At 39.6% G+C, this 21424-nt stretch overlaps 1 protein-coding gene across 4 annotated transcripts in view; it reads left to right on the plus strand.

Moving 5' to 3' along the window:
• The window catches only part of LOC121314826 (ataxin-1-like), a 163670-nt gene that overhangs the window by 135751 nt on the left and 6495 nt on the right, over positions 1 to 21424 (plus strand). For 3 of the 4 annotated variants that reach the window (XM_041248527.1, XM_041248529.1, XM_041248530.1), the window contains one exon: positions 15887 to 18007. In XM_041248527.1, coding sequence (XP_041104461.1) covers positions 16070 to 18007 — 1938 coding nt within the window. In that variant the 5' untranslated portion in view covers positions 15887 to 16069. Of the gene's footprint in view, positions 1 to 11007; positions 11143 to 15886; positions 18008 to 21424 lie in introns of those variants that run through there. The other variant, XM_041248528.1, reaches the window with a different exon arrangement.

Raw genomic sequence — 21424 nt, forward strand, 5'->3', positions numbered from 1 at the left:
AGCAGAATTCTGGGTATAAATAGAACTTTTATTTTCTTTCATTTCTGCCTCCTTAGCAGCTCGTTACCTGGGTTTCAACTTTTCTCTTGTAAAGAGGAAAAAAATTCCTGAAGAGGCACAAAATTTTACCCATAATTTACAAATGTGTACCGTATTTCATCAAAGGCTTATCTGCCTGTTAATTGTCGACTGTTTTGAGTTGATAGTATAAGAACAAAAAGTAAAGTTACCAGTATGTTATGTTGAATTGTGTAAGTCTGCTGGCAACCCAGCGTCTGGAAACTAATCCTGATTGCAGTCTTTGGGAGTTGTTGCCATATGGATTTATTTTCAAAATCAAAATTGATTATTTTGCAAAAAGCATTCATTGGGCAGTCTTTTGAAGTTTTGATTCAGAGCACATTATTTTTTTTTAAGTTTATTTTGCATAATACATGCATTCATTCAAAGTAATTTACATACTGCATTTTGAATGTTAAAATAATTATTCTGACATAACTTTCAAAGACTGTGTTCAGAGATGAAAGTGAATGAATGCTTTTTGAAACAGAATTATTAGGATTCAGAGATTATGTACCATTCACCCTGCCACCCAACTTCCAGTGTAGCTAACTTAGTATGTTCTGTTCTGAGAGTGTAGTTCATAGCTAGCTTTTTAATTATTTGCATTTTAGTCATTACTACAGTTGTATTTATTATCAAAGATAATTATGGAATAGTTTAACTGGGCCGCAAGTCATTTCTCTGGACACAGCTGATTAACTGTCTATATACTTGATGGGTTTATTTGTCAGTACCAACAACAAAGTATATATACTGTTATAGATTTTATAATGCAGTATTCTGTAGTACTAAGAGCATAGCCTTTACAGCATACTACAAATGGTTTTGTATCCCTTCCTGTTTTATGTCAACCTTTCCTAATCAATCTCTAATATTGATAATGAATGACGTTCCTGTATACATTAACTTCCTTGGGCTGTATCCCGATATTGCAGCAATATGTTTGTTTTTTTTTTTGTTTTTTTTTTTAACGTAATCCTGGGTGTTGGTCCTCATGTGTCAAATTCTCTTTCTCTTCTTTCACCCATAATGTGTGATTACAAATATAAAAACAGTTAGACATAACCTACAGACCTAGTTGTGATAGAAACAAAAGCTATTCCAGCGAAGGTGGATGAATCAGTTTCTTGTAGTTAACTATAACACATGAATTGTGCATCAATGTTAACATAAGTTTGATTTGAGCCTGATGGGATCAGATTGCTTTTCATCGTGCAGTGTTAAAGCAGTGTTTATAGATATACAGTACAATCACTGGGGCTTTTACTGTTGAGCCAAATGCTGATTGGTTGTTGTAACTAATACTTTTAATTGCTAGATTGTTAGGTGGAATTAAAATCACAACTCGTGTAGGAGAGCAGACATTCCAAGCATATATGAGCTTTTAAGTTTTCACATACCACAGGTGACTTTCATTTACAATCAATCATATATTTTTTATTGAACTGAAAAATATGCTGCCTAAAGCAGAAAGCATATTATAAGATAATTAACATGCAACTTTATAAAGAAGCACAATCCACCAAGGATAAATAAACCTTTGTGTATTATTATTTTAAGCACAGCCAAGCTTGGATTGCAACCTTATTAGTATTTATTTAAAAAAAAAAAGTTTATTTTCAAATTGGACAACTATATATATAAAAAAGGATTTGCAAAGATATTTTTGACTGATACAGAGCCAGCAGTAAACCAAAAATATTTCCAACTCCTCCCTGTCTGAAGCCTATACTTCATTAGGCAAGGTCTCTTGTCCTTTTCTCTGTGGTCATTCTCTTGATAATAATCTTTGACAACCCCAGTTTGTGTACTTGTTCCATTTCTGTCTCAAAGTCTTCTCAGTTACACTGTCTCTGTCTGGTTTACCATTTGGTGTTTCACTTAATTATTACGACTTTTGATCTAGTAGACTTTTATATTTTTGATTGACTCAGCCATGTAATATTTTCTGTGATCTGTGCTGTACGGATATTGTGTCTCAGCTCAAGTCTCCTTCCCATTAAGCCTTCTTTTATGCTTGCTTAGGCACTTCCTGCTTTTTCAAATGTATAATACAAGTACTTCACAGTCAAACAAACATTAGCTGAAACATTTGTCTCCTCGTAGTTCTAGCTCAGAATGTACAAATCAGGGACAGATCTAATGTTATTTCCCTGTTTTATTAAGCGATTCACAAAGGGAGCATTGCATTGGTCCTGATACTCCCACTGGTTGGGAATGTAAAATCTGTATTGACTGCATCACTTGCAGGACTGACCATTGTCCACCAGGGGCTGGTAGCTCACCAACATCCACTGTCAAACTCCTGGGGGTAAAGAGATTATTGGGATGGTGCTTGGATGAGAGGACACACCCTGACCTTAAATTCTTCTGAGCCGTTATGGGCAGTTGCTAGGGACCGTGCTGTATTTGTACATTTTAAATAGGGGGAGTAAAACATGGGTAAGTTATTGAATGCTCAATTAAAAAAACAAAACGTGAATTAAAATTTTATAATCCCTTAATTTATACACGTTTATACCATGCCTTAGAACAGCAAACAGGGAAATAAAATCCTGTGTGTTTGTTGGATGCTATTTATACAATTATTATTATTATTATTATTATTTATTTATTTATTTATTTATTTATTTTTTAAATAGCTGCGTGGTAGACTTTATCATCTACCTTTTTGTAACTGTGCTTTAACATTCACCAGATCAGATGAAGCAAAAAACAAAAGCTAACATTTCTGTTAACCCTAAATCTAAAGCAACATACTGTTTACTGTAGATCTGCTGTAGTGTATACCGGTAAAACAAGAGATAAGGAGCCCATGCAGAAGAAGCTTGGCAGGCTGAACAAACAAGGAATCCCTGATGACTTGTTGTCTTCGTACATTGTTCATCCACTGTTCAATACCGGGAACATTATTGTTTGTAGTTCGGGTTATATTTGTGTCCGTGACTGGGGCTGAGCTGTTGTAGCTCAAATGACATTTTTAAAGCTGTGATATACAAACAAGTGCCAATTTTGCATTCAGATATTATTCTGTGCTGCCTGTACAGTCCTTTTTTCCCCCTCAGTTTTGTATTCTGTCCATTATCCTTTCAACAAAAGCAAAGCTGGTTGACAGTCCACTTTGTCTACATTCCCCACATTAGTTTCAGCAGTGTCACAGGCTTCCTCCTTGAATCTCATTTGCCACTAGGTCTCTCTGTGAGCCAAATAGGGATGATCCTGCTTCCACTGCAGCTGAGGGAGACAATAAATAACAGAAGCAAAACAGAAAGGAATTTTGTACATTGGGCTTTTTTTTTTTTTTTTAACTGTAAAGCAGTATTAAAATGGTTTAGAGGTTTTGTTTGTTTCATGCAAGGGAGTCATTTAATTTACTGTAGCACTTTCATTCTTTGCTTGCTTTCCATTAAAAAATAGTGTCAAAATTAAAGCCCAATTGAACAGCCAAGATAGATAGGTAGGTAAGATGGCAAGGTGTGCATCTGTTTGCCTTGAATGGAACTTGGACAATTAGCTCCATCTGCAGATATTTTGGAGCTGTTTCCACATCAACAGAAAATAGGTCAGCACACATTAAGAAGGTGTTTCTGTGCCTCCTGAAGACTGCAAACTGCTGATCAAATTCCTCCAGGAGCAGATCAAGGATAGCCACATATTCAGGACCACTGAATCGTATATCAGTGCTCTGCTCCTCCAAAAGAGACTTGCATGCTGGGAAATGAGTGAGGTTGTTTTGTGACATTTGACTTTTCCAGTCTCAGCTTTGTTGTGAATGCCCTCACACTGTCAAACATTGCTGTTACAAGCTGGCCCGGACCTTGCAGCTTCAGATTTAGGATATTCAACTCCTGTGTAATGTCAACAAGGAAAGCAAGATCCATCACCCATTTTGTGTCATCAAATTCTGGCACTGGCATGTTAATTTCCTCCATGAATCTTTTCACCTGTTTTTAACTCAAAAAACCTCTTTAAAACGTTCTCTCTACTAAGCCAACGCATGTTAAGTACAGCAGATCGTCGTATTTTGACTCAACTTCGTCCAAAAATGGACAAAACTGCCGATGCTGCAAACCCCTGGAGCGAATGTAGCTGACACATTTCACAGCAACGGGCATCACGTTTTCGAAATTCAAGCATTTGCTGCACAGTGCTTGCTGTTGAATAATGCAGTGCAATGCAACGGGTTGCTCTGTATTTTGCTCTTCCATCTTTCGTTGTACCAGCGCCAACAACCCATTCTTTTTCACAATCATTGATGGGGCATGATCTGTGGAAATGCCTGCTAATGCATGCCACAGCAGCCCAGCACGATCAATTGCATCCAACAGCTGGCAAAAGATTTCATTTGCTGTTGTCCGACCACGCATTGTGTTCAAACTGAACGGCTCCTCTGTGACATCAAAAGCATCGTTGACACCTCTGACAAATATCGCTGGTTGTGCACTGTCAACCAAATCGGTACTCTATCGAGTGCTACAGAGTACGCACGGAATGCCTTGCCTTTCTCACAGAGTTGTTCGTCAAGCTCAGTGATGCGTTCTACTACTGTGTTTGCGGAGAGGCTGATGTTACTGAATAAGACTTCTCTTTTCTGGGCACATAATCTTAGAAACCTTCAGGATGCAATCTTTAAGAAATTCACCATCAGTGAACGATTCTTTTTTCCCCTTCTGAAAAAGATTTTGCTGTAATGTTAGCCCATTTCTGAGCTGCAAAGCAGTCTTCTCTCGTTCATTTCCCCGATATTTGTCGTAATGATCGTCACGTTTTGTTGGATAATGGCGCTTGAGATTATATACTTTTAAAACAGCAACTTTCCCCTTGCAAATCAACGAAAAAATAATCAATGGTCCACTTCTCTTGAAATTGTCTATGTTCTTGATTGACTTTTGTCTTTGGCAGAGCCATTGTGCAGCCTTTCTGAATATAAGAGATTGGATTGTTTTTTTTTGGTTTACGTTAATTCCTCGAAACGTTCGCCTTCCGTTGTTGTTTCCATGGTAATATTTCTATGAGGAGGCAGTCAGATGCTGAGTGGTTCTGAATAACTTCGACGTTGACTCGATTTGCATACACAATAGTAATGTAAAATCGAGGGCAATGTAGATAAGTCTATCATTTGTTAATCGCTATATTCAATTCAGAGCTGTATTAGGTGATGCACAGATGTTTTGATAGTTGATCCTTTACTTTGTATTTTGAAACTGACAGAAAATGTAGGATCGAACAGTGCGGGATGTGGCGGGCTGATGTAATGATATCAAGGACGCTGCTTGGAGGGCCGGTAGGTGGCGCTACTTGAGTTTGAGACCCCGGTCATAGAGAGAGGCTATAATCATAACGCCATCTTGTGTGTTATTAAATAAAACTTCATCCTTATTTGTTGTGTGTACATTCATTTATATAGCGTAAAATTTTACTTAAATGCCTCAGGCGTTTAATTTACAATATTTGCCAGCAGACCCGGTGATTATTTGAGACCGCCATTTACATTAGATCACTAGCTTCACATGCTTCGTGCGATCGTTGAGAAGCCGCCAACACACAACGTTGTACCAACATCGTAATTTAAACATGCCAGCAACTTTGTTAAAAGGTTGTGTGTCAGTGGGAACTAAGTAACAGTTTTGTTTTATAACAAAAATACATTGTATTGTACACTCTCTGTAGCAATAGAGGAGGAACCTATTGTTTTGGATAGTGTTTCCTGTTTAAAGGTTCCTACTTCCTAGCCTTTGAGAGCAGTATAGTATGACACACATACGAACGCAGAGAAAGCGGGTGTTGTAAGAACTGGCTATAGAAAATAAAGTATTATTTGTTGTTGTTCGCAGTCAGGAGCTTGTCAAACTACTACCTACGTTATCACTATAAGCTTGAAACACCCTCATGTATAAAGCGAAAGCATTATTACGGTATTTTTGTATGCACTGGTTAACAAGGATACGATATGCAAAACGTTGGAAAATGAATAAGCAGAAGTATGAATTTGTATTTAAAAATGGAATTAGATCTAACATTGTTAATACTACGACTACTACTACTACTACTACTACTACTATAATAATAATAATAATAATAATAATAATAATAACAACAGTCAATTCCACGAAAGGACAGCTCTGTAGATATCAGAACACATGCTGGTAGGCTACAGTTACAGCACAATAATAATAGTAATAATAGTAAAAATTATTTAAATGTAATTTGTATGCAGTGGTATCTAGGCTAAAGGTGAGCTAGTCATAATCTTTTAATTTAGTCTAGCTACATCAAAACCAGGAATGGGGAAAATTCAAAACATAAAAAATAAATAAATAAATAAAGTGTTAAGGGAAAATATGTAAGGGTCGATTGCAGAGTACCAGTAAAGCCCTGTTCACACTTGTATCGGTAAGATGCTAGTAGAGTTTCGGTATAGTAGAATATACCGGTACGAAACCACTTTCTGTTCTAACTCACTTTTCAATACCGGTACATAAAGTTGCGATATACATGTCCACATTCATGTATGTTTAAATCGACAGTGTTCGGCTTCTGAATTCGTTCCCATGACGACCGCTGAAACATCTGTTAAAAGTAGATCTGCTGGTATGTAATACAGCATGTTTTGCCGTCCTGTCCATGTACAGTATTTTGTTCAGTCATTATTGCGACGAGCAGAACGTGAAAGGATGAGACGAACAAAAAGGCGAAAACAATTGGCCGTCTTTATATATTTATTTTTGAGCGGCACCGCTCTGCTGTACGCTTTACCTCATAGTCATCATCACTAATTTTGTGGGGATTTTGTCACTTAATTTGATATTTTTTGGTGTAGCCATGATAAAGATACTGCTCGCTGTAGAATGTAAAGCTGTATAAAGTATTTAAACTGTAAAGGAGGACGTGCGCGTGCTTCAGAATATATCGATACCGTGTCGGTTTACCTGTCCACACTTAAGCTGTTCCGAGTCGTACCGAAACAGTACCAGTACGAAACCTGCTCTTTTAAGTTTCGGACACAGTTGTATCGGAAGACACCGATAAGAACTCCAGTGTGGACAGATGTTTCGGTACGGTTCCGCAACGATACCGGTATAAAAATGCTAGTGTGAACAGGGCAATAGTGTATCAACAGTATATTAAGGTACATTATATAATTACATAGTGCAATTGTCAATTTTATTAAGGATATTTCTGTGACTCGGCGAGCGAACCTTACTGAACCAAATGCATCTAAGGGTTCAGACTGAGGTTTAAAAGGCTCCACTTTTCACTAAACTAGTTTTTAGACGTCATTTCAGAGAATAATGGCGCAGTCTTCATGTTAGAATGTGCTGTACAAAGGTAGGACGAGCAAGCGTACTAAATTATTCTTACACTTCATAGTACTACCTTGGTCCACTCGAACAGACTCACCTCACGTACGATTTGGTACTCTGCAATCAGTATCTTGTTTAGCTGCAACCAGGATTAACAAGTGTACTAACTTTAGTCTAATTAAGTGGATTAAACCTGCTGGATTAATTAAATTGACTAATTTTGGTACAGCTGCAATCGACCCTAAATATTCAATATACACTTTGAATTTCAATTTCATCCAGAAGTGAGCTGCTCTTATTAAGACAAATATGCATTTTATTATTCCTCATACATTCTTGATTTGATGTGCTACATATGTACCTAGCGGGCCCCAAACCTCCTGATATATGTTTAATCGCATATTTAAGGTGTATTTTATTTATAAAGACTGTGTTTCCCTGCTGTTTTGAGTGTCTTCCAAAAAATCTGGCAGACCACTTGTAAAGCAAGAACCACAGCAATGTCAACCTTATGTTTTAACATTTTATACCGGTGGAAGTTTAAAAACGTGCTTATTTTGAAAAAATAGAATATCCTATGTAATTTTTTTTAATGAAATACTAATCAAGGACATTGCCACAGACCAGCACCAGTCTACAGACTGGTCATTGAGAAATACTACACAGTTTTTTTTTTAAACTTTTTTTTTTTTTAAGGCAAATGAAAAATAAGGAGGTTGTTATGACTGACTGGTATTTGGCTGTTGTTATTATTATTATTATAAACGGTACAGTAGGTTTATAGTTTTCTGGTTTGGGATTTGGTGTATGACATCTACAGCACTTTGAGCTGTGATCAATGCTGCATAATAACAATAACAGTAATAATGTGTTTTAATTATTAATTCTTAACTGATAATGCAAAACTACAAAAGTTTTCATGAATATAATTCTCTTAATTAAAACTTGACTAAAAAAACATTCTTTAAATAACTCATGTTGAAATTCTTCACTGTAACAAACTGACTTGAACTCCTGTCATCTAAATACAGAATAATAATGTGTTGACTTTGTTATATCATAGATTATTTGGAAAATATTTTTATTTAAAGACATCAGTGCTAAACATTTTTTAAATGTTGTGTCACCATAGTTGTAATGCCAGTGGTACAACATTTGCACATGGGCAGTCATACAGTATGAGCAATTGATAGAATTGTACAACAACATTTTTTTGGGTACAATTTGCATCCATTACAGTCTTGTGGTACCAGTGTCCTGTCTTATCAGGATCACTGTACATTTAAGAAGTACATTCAAGGGGCTCCTGAGTGGCACGTGCGGTAAAGCCTTTCCATGTGAAGTGCAGGATATATATATCCTGCACTTCACATGGCTATCACTTCACTATAGCCTGGACATCTCTAGTTCAAGCCCAGGTTATTCCACTGCCGACTGTGGACGGGAGCTCCCAGGGGGCGGTTCTCAATTGGCTGAGCGTCGCCGCAACCCCTGTAGTCTGGCCAGGCATCTGCGGGCTTGCCTGTAAGCTGCCCAGAGCTGCATTGTCCTCTGACACTGTAGCTCTGAGGTGGCTGCACGGTGAGTCTGCAGTGTGAAAAGAAGCGGTCGACTGACGACACAAACTTTGGAGGACAGCTTGTGTTTGTCTTCGCCGCTCCCGAGTCAGTGCGGGGGTGGTAGCTGTGAGCTGAGCCTAAAAATTATTGGATATTCTAAATTGGTAGAAAAAAAAAAATTGGCAACTACTAAAAAAAAAAGTTAAAAAAAAGAAGTACATTCAAATCTTCATGGAAGGGTAGCTTGATATTTGGGGGTTGGAGACTCAGAGTACAGGTTGCGTGAGGACGAGTGCCAATGATAATTCCAAGTATTGACGTCAGAGTGGTTGGTTTAAAGATAAACAGTGCAGACTAATTGGGATATGTCTGAACTGGCAAAAAAAAAAAAAAAAAAACCTTCATGTGTAATTCTAAATGGAGTGCTACTTCGATAGGGCATCACACCAGAAAACAGGAGACTGTGTCTGCATGAAAAAAAATGATAAAGAATACTTTAGACAACAGGAGAGAGAGTAGAAAGTTTTTCCTTATTTAATAGGAGTTTTGAGTCATTTTGGCCTTTTAAGACACTCAAAATAAACAAAAACATAACAGTACCAAATATAGGCCTAAGTGGTTGCATCTAACAAAACTACTCCAGAAAACCTACTTATCATGCAGTTCCAGCCAATATAGAAGTCTCATATGTGCTGTTTTGAAAATAGCATATTATAGCAAAAAATGTGTTTAATGTTATTACTACACTAGGTTAAAGAAAGTACTAATTTTATCTGTTACTGTTTCACCTCAGAAGCGTGGGTCAAAGCATGCCACTGGCTCCAAAGCAGTCAACAGGGGAGGCTGCTGGTTGGTTAATGACTTGGTGAAATGGTGATCATCTCCAGGTGAGGTGACCAAGGGAGTGCAAGTCTGTTTAAAAGCAATCCTTGCAAATAGAGATTTATTTAACCTAGTGTTGTTCTAGACTTCATGTTTTAAAATATAAATACATTTGAAATGTACATAGTGAAGTGTGGGATGTGCGGGACTGGTAAGATTCATGGCATTACTGTTAGAGTCAGTACAACCTCTTTAACAAAAAGTTGTATGTATGTGTACAGGTGTTTTTTTTTTGTTATACATATCTCAATGCATATTTTAACAACACACAAGTTAAGTGCAAATGAGCTATGTAGTAGAATATATAGGGTTCATTTGCATGCCTCTGTGTAGGACAGTGTACTAGGTAATGGTGTAATGGTTACCTGTTATGGCAGTGCATATACATTCATTGTTTCAGTACATTGCAAACTAAGAAATCATTGTGCCGTATGCTTGTTTTTAATGTTTCTGCAGCTTTGTCTTAGGAAGCTGTGTTAATAAGGTTTTATTCAAGAAACAGATGGACAGGAAGGGATAGTGCTTGAAAAAAAAGAAAACAAAATAGAAACTGGCCTCCCAAAGGTTGAGCCATAAGCTTGACGGGGAGGTTTTTTTTATCAGTGTTGCCACTTGTGCAAGCTGATAATTCCATGTTGTTGTTAGTGTCACTTAAGGACACGTTTGTCACATGCTCTTACAGCATTAGTAAGTGGATCAATTCTCAGAAAATGATTTTCTACCCCAGCACAAGGGAGGGAGAAGGGGGATTTATCTTTTTCCCTCTCCCCATGGAGAGAAGCAGACCTCAGTATTATAAAGCCTCATCTGACTGGCTCCCAAGAGGATCTCCCCCCCCCCCCCCCCCCCCCCCCCCTCTCTCTCTCTTTCTCTCTCTCTCTGCATGAGTGTGTGTCTCTCTTGCTCTCTCTCACTGGCTTTTTCTCCCTCCCTCCTCATGAGCACAGCTTGGGCTTGCTGCCAGCTGGAGTGTGTGTTTTTTGAATGAATACCTGATGAAGTTAATGAAGCGAACGGTGGGAGGAGCAGAGACACTGGAATACTGTAGGGGAGTGCTGGCAGGCAGCGTAGTGCCCTTGCATAACACACGCTGGAGCTGCTTTTGACGCAGGGCTTCATGTGAGCCCTGGCAAAAAGGGGGACTTCCTTTTGCACTGGCCCTTGCACTGGCTTGGGGGAGGGAAAGTGGGGGGGGGGGGGGGAATTGGGCCTCAAAAATCCTCTCTGGACTTGGGGTAATTAAACAAGGAACAGGGGGATACCTGCCAACCTTCCAGCCCTTTCGTAGAGAAACAGAGAGCGGAGAGACAGAGGCAGGAACTAATGTGATACGGGTAAGCTAACAGGAGCGTCTGTTTCTGTGTTTTGTTTTTTAAGGTATCTTTCAGAAATAAGAGGAGGTCCTGGCTTTTTTAAAATGTATTGTTTTTTAGTGATAAAAAAACAAATGCAAGTCACTTAGGCATAGAGGGGTGCCAACCCCAAGAGTATTCTGTCTGTGTGCCACCTCCGTTTAAAACAGGGGTCTAACCTGAAGTCTTTCTGCCAGCCGTCTGAATAAAACTGAGGATCAGCCTCTTAAAGGAAAACACTCACGCAGGGTAACCACTGCCTGGTTTGTAGTGGAGGAATCGACCTCCACCACAGCGGTTCTTTTTCTAAAATAAGAAATGCAGTTTCAACTTTTCAACAGAAGTGTTTGCAGGTATAATAGGCAGCGGTGACTTAAATATTTCAAAAATAATTTATTTCAGGACAAAAACCCTTCTTCAGCTGAGTAATAAATAATGTAATACATGTAAAACCCTTCTGCTGCTTCAGATTTGAAAGGAACATAAAACATGTCACCCTCGCTCCAAGCTTTCATCAGCACAAGCCAAAGGATAATGTGTTTTATTTATTTATTTATTTATTTATTTTTACAACACAAGCCCTACAGTTGTAGTTCCCTGGGATGAGTGCCATGGATTGTATGCTGCTTATTATTGTTGTTGTTGTTAATTATATCCCCAGAAACATTTTTGCTCCCCCACTTTTAGGTCACCTTTTTTACAGCATTGATGGAAACAAAACAACGTTTATCCATTTATCCACCTCTCATTAATCAGCCAAGCAGCACAGTAACAGATTGACTCTGTTATAGAATGCTACCTGTAACCGTCGTGCACGTTTTCCAACTCTGTCTGTATTTTTCTGTGGTACACTAGTACTATACTGCTTGTTATCAACTGTCATTTACCCAAGACAATCGTCTGGGTTAAAAACAGACCAGAAGCAGCACGTCAGTAACTGCTTGAATTGTGTAAGCAGTCTATTGATATTTTTGCTTGTTGCTTTATTATGTAGGTTTTACCAGTTGAAAAGCCTTTCAAAATATATTTTTTGTAATTGCTAACTAACTGAACAAAGTACTGTATTGTTGCCGATACTACATTTGCTAAAGTAAAAGCAAGTGCAAGCTGACAGTACTGCTTGTTTCATAAGTACACTTGTTCTTTATATTATAAGCATGATGCAGTCTTTTATTATGTTTTTATTTCTGTTTTTGTTTTAATGCATTTTTCAGTGCTTGAAATACCATTTAAATACAGTACAGAACTGTACTGTGACACTTGTTAGTTTTCACAGTCTGCCAGAATAGATTAGGTCATACTTCATTACCAATAATGTGTTATCTGAATTGTGTATATGTGTGTGTGTGTGTGTGTGTGTGTGGGTGTGTGTGTGTGTGTGGGTGTGTGTTTGTGTGTGTGTGTGTGTGTGTGTGTGTGTGTGTGTGTGTATATATATACTGATGCACAAACACTCAGGTCAATATTTTAAACATAGATATCATGCAAAATTACAGCAAATGTGAACAAAAATACACATCAAAGAATCAGGATAAGTTTTCAGTATGAAACATTACATGGTTAGTGTCGGGTATGACCTCCCTGTGCATTAACACAATCCTGGCAGCGTTGACACATAGACCTGATCACCCTCTGGATAGACTGCTGTGGGATGTTCTGCCACTCTTCCTGTGCAGCTGCAGCCAGCTGGCGAAGGTTGGCTGGTCGCCGTTGTCTCCTTTGGATGGCACTGGCGATTTGGTCCCACAGATGTTCTGTTGGACTCATGCCAGGAGAAAAAGCTAGCTACGGAAATACCTAGACATTGTTTTCTTGAAGTTCTGCAATTGTAATTCCAGCACTGTGTGGTCATGCATTGTCCTGCTGGGAAATTGGCACTTCCAGATTGGCTTGCAGGAACGGAAAAACTGTTGCCTCACGGACTTCATCAATCTGAGCAGTAAGGTTGTCTTCAGTCTGCACCAACGGCATTCTTGTGTTAAAGGAGATTCCTCCCCACATCATCCCACTTTACACCACCCCACCAGTTTCCTCGTTTCTCAGGACTAGTCTGCTGATTGTTGAAGCAGAACATCTCATTCGGCGGGCAACTTCTCTCACAGACAGGCTGTCTTCAGTCATGCCGATAGCAACCAGGTGATCTTCATTACTCAGGCGGGGCATGGTTATATCTTTCGCTGTTCTTGATTTAATTAAAATCGTGTTTTATCAAATGGTTGTTTATACAGATTCTTAATCAATTCATTTAGCCAATTTTAACTCAACTCAAATACCAAACACTGAGCACTTGGTGTTTTTTTATGAAATCACTTGACTTGAGCTCAGTATTTTGTTACCCCAAGGAACTAAACTACTCAAACAATCAACAAACCTATATGCTCACTTTTTAAAATGTAAGTGACATTATGGATGTGTCCAATGAGCTATTTATATAAAACTTAGAGTGTTGCGTTTTCATTGTGCATCAGTATATATATATATATATATATATATATATATATATATATATATATATATATATATATATATATATATATGGCACTGTTTTTTTTCTGTTATATAAAAACAGAGCAAATGCAGAGGAGGGGGCTCAACCAATAAAGCCCAGTTTGCTACATATGGGCAACCATACTTCAGGGCTGTACAGATCCATCAATCAACCAATCCCTCTCACTGCCGCTTAATGTGGGTCTGCGGTGTCTGTTTCTGCACATCAGTCTGGATAAATCAGCCTGTAACTGTTTTGATTTTATTTTCTCAGCTTAATCCAGACTTTGTCAGATTACACTGTAGCCTTCACTTTGCGTAACACTGGTATCTGACTTGAAATTCCTGGTCTAGATTTCCGGGGAAGGTGAGGAGACTGTGTGTCTCTTGTGAAAACCGAGATGCTGAAAAGGATGCGTGCTGTAAAAGACTAGTTAATAACTAGCAGACACTGTACAATTGCAGAGTCATAGTTATAGGACTTTCAGATTCAGACACTGAATCTTTTTGTGTTTGGTGTACTTATTGTGCTGGTACACAGCAAATTGGACAGTGTTAAATCAACTCTGTAGAAGTCCAATCTAACACTGATCCAGTGTGCATATGGCTCCACACTCCAGGGTAAAAGATACACTTTTGAAAAAGTAAAAGAAATATTATTTTAACAGCATACAATAAGTTCCACCAAAAAAAAAAAAAAAAAAGGTTATAATTTTAGAGACCCCCCCCCCCCCCCCCCCCCCCCAATCATCAGCCACTGTTTAGATAATTAAAATAGACCATTATATGTTTCAAATGAAAATAAAAATTGCTGACTTTATATTCTGTCTGCTTGGAATGTCACGTGTATGATGTATACATCAAATATAAACTTTACAAAGGAATCATCCATGTCAAATTTGACAGTTCCTTCTACAGTATTAAGACAAATGGCCAAACCACTTTGCAAAAACCTTAAAGTCCAGTCCCTTTGGCAGTACCCCCAGTTTTGGTTCTGTTCTGTCTGTTTAAATTGTTGGATTTCTAAATTAAAAAAAAAAAAAAACCTACTTCTATTTAAAATATAACAGGGATTGAAGATTGATGTATGTACTCAGATCTACCCAGATCCTTATGAGTGACTTTTTTTGTAAAAATATTTATTTTTAAAGCTAACTAAACTATTTCACAAAAATAATACCCAAAACTTTGCCTTAAGTGATAAGTGAAATATTAAAAAATAAATAAAAGGATACATTTCAGAAAACCAGCAAACAGGGCATTGAAAGTACTACTTAGGGTTCATCTTTACTTTATATTTTCATTCGAAATGACTCTGTCACAAGATCCAAAGCAATATACGGGTTGATGGCTAAGAGCAAATGCAGTGATATACTTAGGGCCTAAACTACTGTGTCTATTTTTGATAAGACCCTAAAATAACGTAAACCATAAACTTGAAAACTCACAAACACTGAGCTGAAGCAGTTCTGCATGAAGGAGTGGGCCAAAATTCCTCCACGGCGCTGTGAGAGACTGATCAATAACTACAGGAAGCGTATGTTGCAGTTATTGCTGCTAAAGGTGGTGTAACCAGTTATTGAGTCTAAGGGGGTGATTACTTTTTCTCATGGGGGCATTGGGTGTTGCATAACTTTTTTAAATAAATAAATGAAAGAAGTATCAAAATTTTGTTTTATGTGTTCACTCAGAGTCCATTTTATCTAATATTAGATTTTAGTTGAAGATCTGATAACATTTAGTGTCAAAATTATGCATAAATGCAGAAAATCAGACAAGGCAAGTACTTTTTCATGGTACTGTAGTTAAGTCAAAAGTTAAGTGTCAAAACCTCTGAAACGTTGCACAATTAACAGGTTTCATGATTTTTCAATTAATAAGTGAGGGATTTACACTGTACAAATGAATGAAATGGAATGAATGCAATCCACCCTCTTACATCATGCCCTTAACCACAGGATAAGAATGACAATATAAAACCTAAAACAAAACAATACTTTTAAAAGTTAAATTGTCTGCAGAAAATGTTATTTAAAAAATTCATGCAGAGTTTTCAGAATGTTTTAATTGTTAGTAGTAATAATTAATAAAAATAACCAAGAACAGAGCTCCATTATAGATTTGCATACTATATGAATGAAAAAGTAGAATACAGTACAATTATATGAAAATGGGCAGTGAAGTATGACTCAATAAAATTTCTCCAGTCTGATCTTTCTTTTGTTTCCTTTGCTTACAGATTGCCAGATCAGTTGAGGAGGCTTAGCTCAGTGGGAAATGATTCCTCATGAAGTCCCTGGATCACTTTCTGACAGCAGGTGTGACTTCCCATGCGTTAGACTAAGATCTGTGACGTCAGACACTAAAACCATCCAGTGAGTGGGTGGGAGTAACAGATCACGGAGCGAGCAAACGACGAACCATGAAATCTAACCAGGAACGGAGCAATGAATGCCTGCCCCCGAAAAAGCGTGATTTCCCTGCCAGCAACCTGCCATCTGATGAGAAGCCGTTGGTGGCCCCAGCCAGCGAGAGCCAGCGTGGGGAGAACCTGGCCTGGCTTGCCAACGTGGCTAGCAGGCAGAACAACATGGGTAGTGGCCGGCACAGCAACACAGGGATCCCAGCCGAGGCACCAGACGTAGCCCTGTACAAACCGCTCCCTAACACGGTGGACTATTCCTCTTCAGCCAGAGTTCCTAGGACAGAGACTACCATGGCAACGCTTCCTGCTGTGTATTCTTCGACTATCTCCCAGCCGGGGATGCCAGTCTCTTCATTGCAGAATTCCCAGCTCCCACACGCTTTCCAATTCATTAGCTCGCCCTACCCAGGGCCTTACACCAGCTACATCCCCTCACAGCTGATCTCTCCGACCGCAACTTCAGCCGCTGCACCCTGTTCTCAACGCTCCCAACTTGAGGCCTATACCACTGCTGTTATGTCACAAGCACAGGCCTCCAAAGCCGAGCACCACCAACACCAACAGCACCACATGGTCCGGACGCCTGGGCTAATTGCACCAGAGACACCGCCACCTTTTGCACAGCCACCCAACCAGTATGTCCAGATTGCAGGCTCACCTTCGGGCATCGGCAGAGCTGTCTCCTCCCCTCCCTCCCACATCCCGCTTCACCTCCACTCCCACCCAGCTGTCATCCCTCATGCCCTCGCCCTTAGCGGGAATTCACAACTGGTGGTCCATTACACAGATGGAAACCTTTCTGCATGTCCTCCTGCTAAGAAGCTCCAGGAAGACGGGCGGACACGAGAAGTTCTAAACGGCGAGTTGGACAAGGGCAGACGCTACAGCCTGTCCCACGAGGCCAGCCTGGGCAAGCCTAACAGCGGGGGCAAGGGAAGCCCCCACCATCACCATCACCACCAGCACCAGCAGCATCAGCAACAACAACAACACCACCATTACGAGACCCGTCATGTGGTACTCCCTGGTGAATACAACACACAGGAAACCTCAGGCATACGGACTTCGCTGATGCTGGTGCCAAACAGCCATGCCTCCAGCAGCACAGACTTAGAGGCAATCAGGGAGCAGTCGCCTTCCTCGATCGCCCACATTGAGAAGACTGGGCTCTGTCTGGGGAAGCCCAATTCCAGATCCTCCTCATACACTCTCTCCTCACCTCAGCTTGGCACAGATGGCGTAAAGGCAACAGCTGCCACTCTTTCTCCTCACACCGTTATCCAGACCACCCACAACGCCACAGAGCAGATCTCAATGGGACTATCTGCCGCGTCCTACTATCCCAATGCTGCCCAACAGCCTATCATTGGCTACATTGCCGGCAGTAGCCAGCAACAGCACCAGCAGGCCATCAGTTACCACACCAACCTGCCGCAGCACTTGGTCATCCCAGGTAGCCAGTCTCTACTGATCCCAGTGGGTGGTGGCAGTGGGGATGTCGAAGCCGGGCCAACTATCGTGACCTCATCCCTGCAGTTCGCAGCAGTGCCTCACACCTTTGTCACCACCACAGTCCCATTCGGGGCTGCAGAGACACTAGTCAGCCAGCCCTCAACCACCTACCACGCAGCCATGGTACAGGCACAGATCCACCTGCCCATGGTTCAGCCCATGGCCACTGCCACACCTCCAAGCGTGCTGACACCTCCTGCCACATCCTCCTCTCTGCCCCCTTACTTCATGAAGGGCTCCATCATCCAGCTGGCCAACGGGGAGCTGAAGAAGGTGGAGGACCTTAAAACAGAGGATTTCATCCAGAGTGCTGAGGTCAGCAGCGACCTAAAGATAGACTCCAGTACAGTGGAGCGGATCGAGGGCAGCCAGAACCCCAGCTTTGCCATCATCCAGTTTGCAGTGGGAGAGCACAGAGCTCAGGTAAGACTTACACCAGGGCATACACCAACATAATACAATTCAGGCTTAAACTGGATATGTTGTAAAATGAGCCTAGTAATTCTATTAAAAAATCTCATATCAGAATCTGTCACATAAAAAAATGTCAGATCCACCTTGATTTTCATCTTGGTATTACAAAAATGTATCCTGGCTGTAGCTTCATGCCCTGATTTGGTTTAGTTTATGGAGGTGCAGCTGCCAGAATTCCTTAAACCCATTGAAATGTTACAGATCTTGGCCAGAATTCTTTGCCGGTGTACAAGGAATGCTGTGTTTAAGAGCTACTTACAAGTCTGTTAAAGCCTAAGGTTCCTACAAACAAGTTTGTATCCATTCCATTTTATTTTAATGATTATTGTTAGACTGGAAAGAAACAGTTTGTAGCTCTTTCTTTCAAATCAAGCATTCTTATCATCATTGTGTTTTATACTCAAATATAATGGATGACTGTTCTTCCATACTTTTTATATATATATAAAATATATATATATATATATATATATACTTTATATATATATATATATATATATATATATATATATATATATATATATATATATATATATATATATATATATATATAGCTCTGGAAAAAATTAAGAGACCACTGCAAAATTATCAGTTTCTCTGGTTTTACTATTTATAGGTATGTGTTTGGGTAAAATGAACATTTTTGTTTTATTCTATAAACTACTGACAACATTTCTCCCAAATTCCAAATAAAAATATTGTCATTTAGAGCATTTATTTGCAGAAAATGACAACTGGTCAAAATAACAAAAAAGATGTGTTGTCAGACCTCGAATAATGCAAAGAAAATAAGTTCATATTCATTTTTAAACAACACAATACTAATGTTTTAACTTAGGAAGAGTTCAGAAATCAATATTTGGTGAAATAAACCTGATTTTCAATCACAGCTTTCATGCGTCTTGGCATGCTCTCCACCAGTCTTTCACATTGATTTTGGGTGACTTTATGCCACTCCTGGCGCAAAAATTCAAGTAGCTCGGCTTTGTTTGATGGCTTGTGACCATCCATCTTCCTCTTGATCACATTCCAGAGGTTTTCAATGGGGTTCAGGTCTGGAGATTGGACTGGCCATGACAGGGTCTTCATCTGGTGGTCCTCCATCCACACCTTGATTGACCTGGCTGTGTGGCATAGAGCATTGTCCTGCTGGAAAAAACAATCCTCAGAGTTAGGGAACATTGTCAGAGCAGAAGGAAGCAAGTTTTCTTCCAGGACAACCTTGTACTTGGCTTGATTCATGCGTCCTTCACAAAGACAAATCTGCCCGATTCCAGCCTTGCTGGAGCACCCCCAGATCATCACCGATCCTCCACCACATGGGTTCACAGTGGGTGCGAGACACTGTGGCTTGTAGGCCTCTCCAGGTCTCCCGTCTAACCATTAGACGACCAGGTGTTGGGCAAAGCTGAAAATTGGACTCATCAGAGAAGATGACCTTACTCCAGTCCTCTATAGTCCAATCCTTGTGGTCTTTTGCAAACCTCAGCCTGGCTCTTCTTTGCTTCTCATTGATGAAGGGCTTTTTTCTAGCTTTGCACGACTTCAGCCCTGCCCCTAAGAGCCTGTTTCGAACCGTCCTCGCCGTGCACTTCACCCCAGCTGCCGTTTGCCATTCTTTTTGTAGGTCACTTGATGTCATCCTACGGTTGCTGAGTGACATTCAAATGAGTTGGCGGTCATCCCGGTCAGTGGAGAGTCGTTTTCGCAACCCGGTGCTCACTGTATCCCTCTGCCAGTAAAGCCAGAACTGAACCCTTCTTTTCCTGACTCACAACTTTCCTTTTCAACTCTTTGGGCATGGTCAATAGTTATTTTTTGATTCCAATTACTTTTGAGGTACTACTAGCACTGTTTTGCCATCCAGCTGGTCCTATTGCAAGAGGATAGTGATGACCACAGGAGTGGTTTTTATACTTTTCCTCATTAAATAAGATTTGGTTCAGGTGATCCCCTAATCAGTACCTCATTCAGTAGAATGTGGTGTGCCTGTGTTGGAATTCAACAGACACTGGAATGGAATGGCTGCCATACATGTAGAGATAGATGCTGATTTAAGAAAAATTTGTAGTGGTCTCTTAATTTTTTCCATAAACACTGCTGTGCAAAAAGTCTTAGACATGTTGCATTTTTCTACTCTGATGCATTATGAGCATCAACAATTTACTCAAAGCCTCCATTAGAGTTTCCTACTGTTATAACAACCTTGACATAAAGAAGGAAAAACATTGCATGAAATAGGTGTGGTATCCGAAGCATAATCAGCAATTACAGAGAAACATCATCTGTAAGTGACAAAGCCAGGACTGGAAGACTCAAACCAGTGACCTTCGTACTGTTGATTTGATGGACAGCGACACCTGTGCCTTCTGCCAGTTCTGCTTTCAATTCAACTTTTGTCTTCTTTCTATTCCTTAATGATATTATCTTCAAGTATTGCTCATCCTTGTTAGACAGCTTTTTTGGGTCTTTCAGTCCTGAGTTTGTCAATTACAGATGATGTTTCCTTGTACTTGTTGATTATGCTTTGGATACCACACCTTGAAAATCAAGTGATGTGAGCTATTTCACTTGATGTGTTTCTTTTTTTATGCAAGTCAAGGTTGTTATAACAGTAGCAAACACTAGTGGAGGCTTTGAGTAAATTATTGATGCTCATAATGCATCAGAGTAGAAAAATGCAACATGTTTAAGACTTTTGCACAGCAGTGTATATATAACTTGACAAGAAAGAAGAAGCATAAGTAAGCCCCTCATGAAAAGGTCAGACAAATAGAATTCAAACAGTATTAGTCCATTTAAATCTCATCATGGCCCATGTTAATGGTTTCCCATACTATTGCATCTGGATTTGACCAAAAGTTAGTTTCCAAAAGCCTTGGGCTCATTTTTAAAGCCTGAAAACTGGGGCCAAAAGGCATACATAGCCTAACAAGACTAACTCATGGTGGGATTTATGTGGTGTTTGAAAATCTTCCTCAGCTTCTTTTTTTTTTTTACTGCTGTGAAATTGCTTCCAGCATTTAGTGTTTTCTGACTGACATTCTCCAATAGCTGTCAGCCTAATCTTCCTGATTCACAAAGCAAACATATTGACCATTGGGAAAAGTTTTTTTGGAAATGTTTATGGAAAAAAGAACACTATCACGATTAAGAACAGTTCAAGACAACTAAGGAGTACAGAATTTCACTTTGTCAGACAACACTAAGGTGAATACGAAGATATGGCAGGTCTGCATTCTGAATACACGAGATTAAGTCAGACATATCTAGCAGTATAAAGAGCAATTGTAATGAGAGAAGTACTTGTGGAACCATTGTGGGACCAGGGGTTGCATCACAGTCAATGAGTAGCAATTTGAACAG

Source organism: Polyodon spathula, chromosome 4 (assembly GCF_017654505.1).
Source record: "Polyodon spathula isolate WHYD16114869_AA chromosome 4, ASM1765450v1, whole genome shotgun sequence".
In the NCBI taxonomy this organism is placed as follows: domain Eukaryota; kingdom Metazoa; phylum Chordata; class Actinopteri; order Acipenseriformes; family Polyodontidae; genus Polyodon; species Polyodon spathula.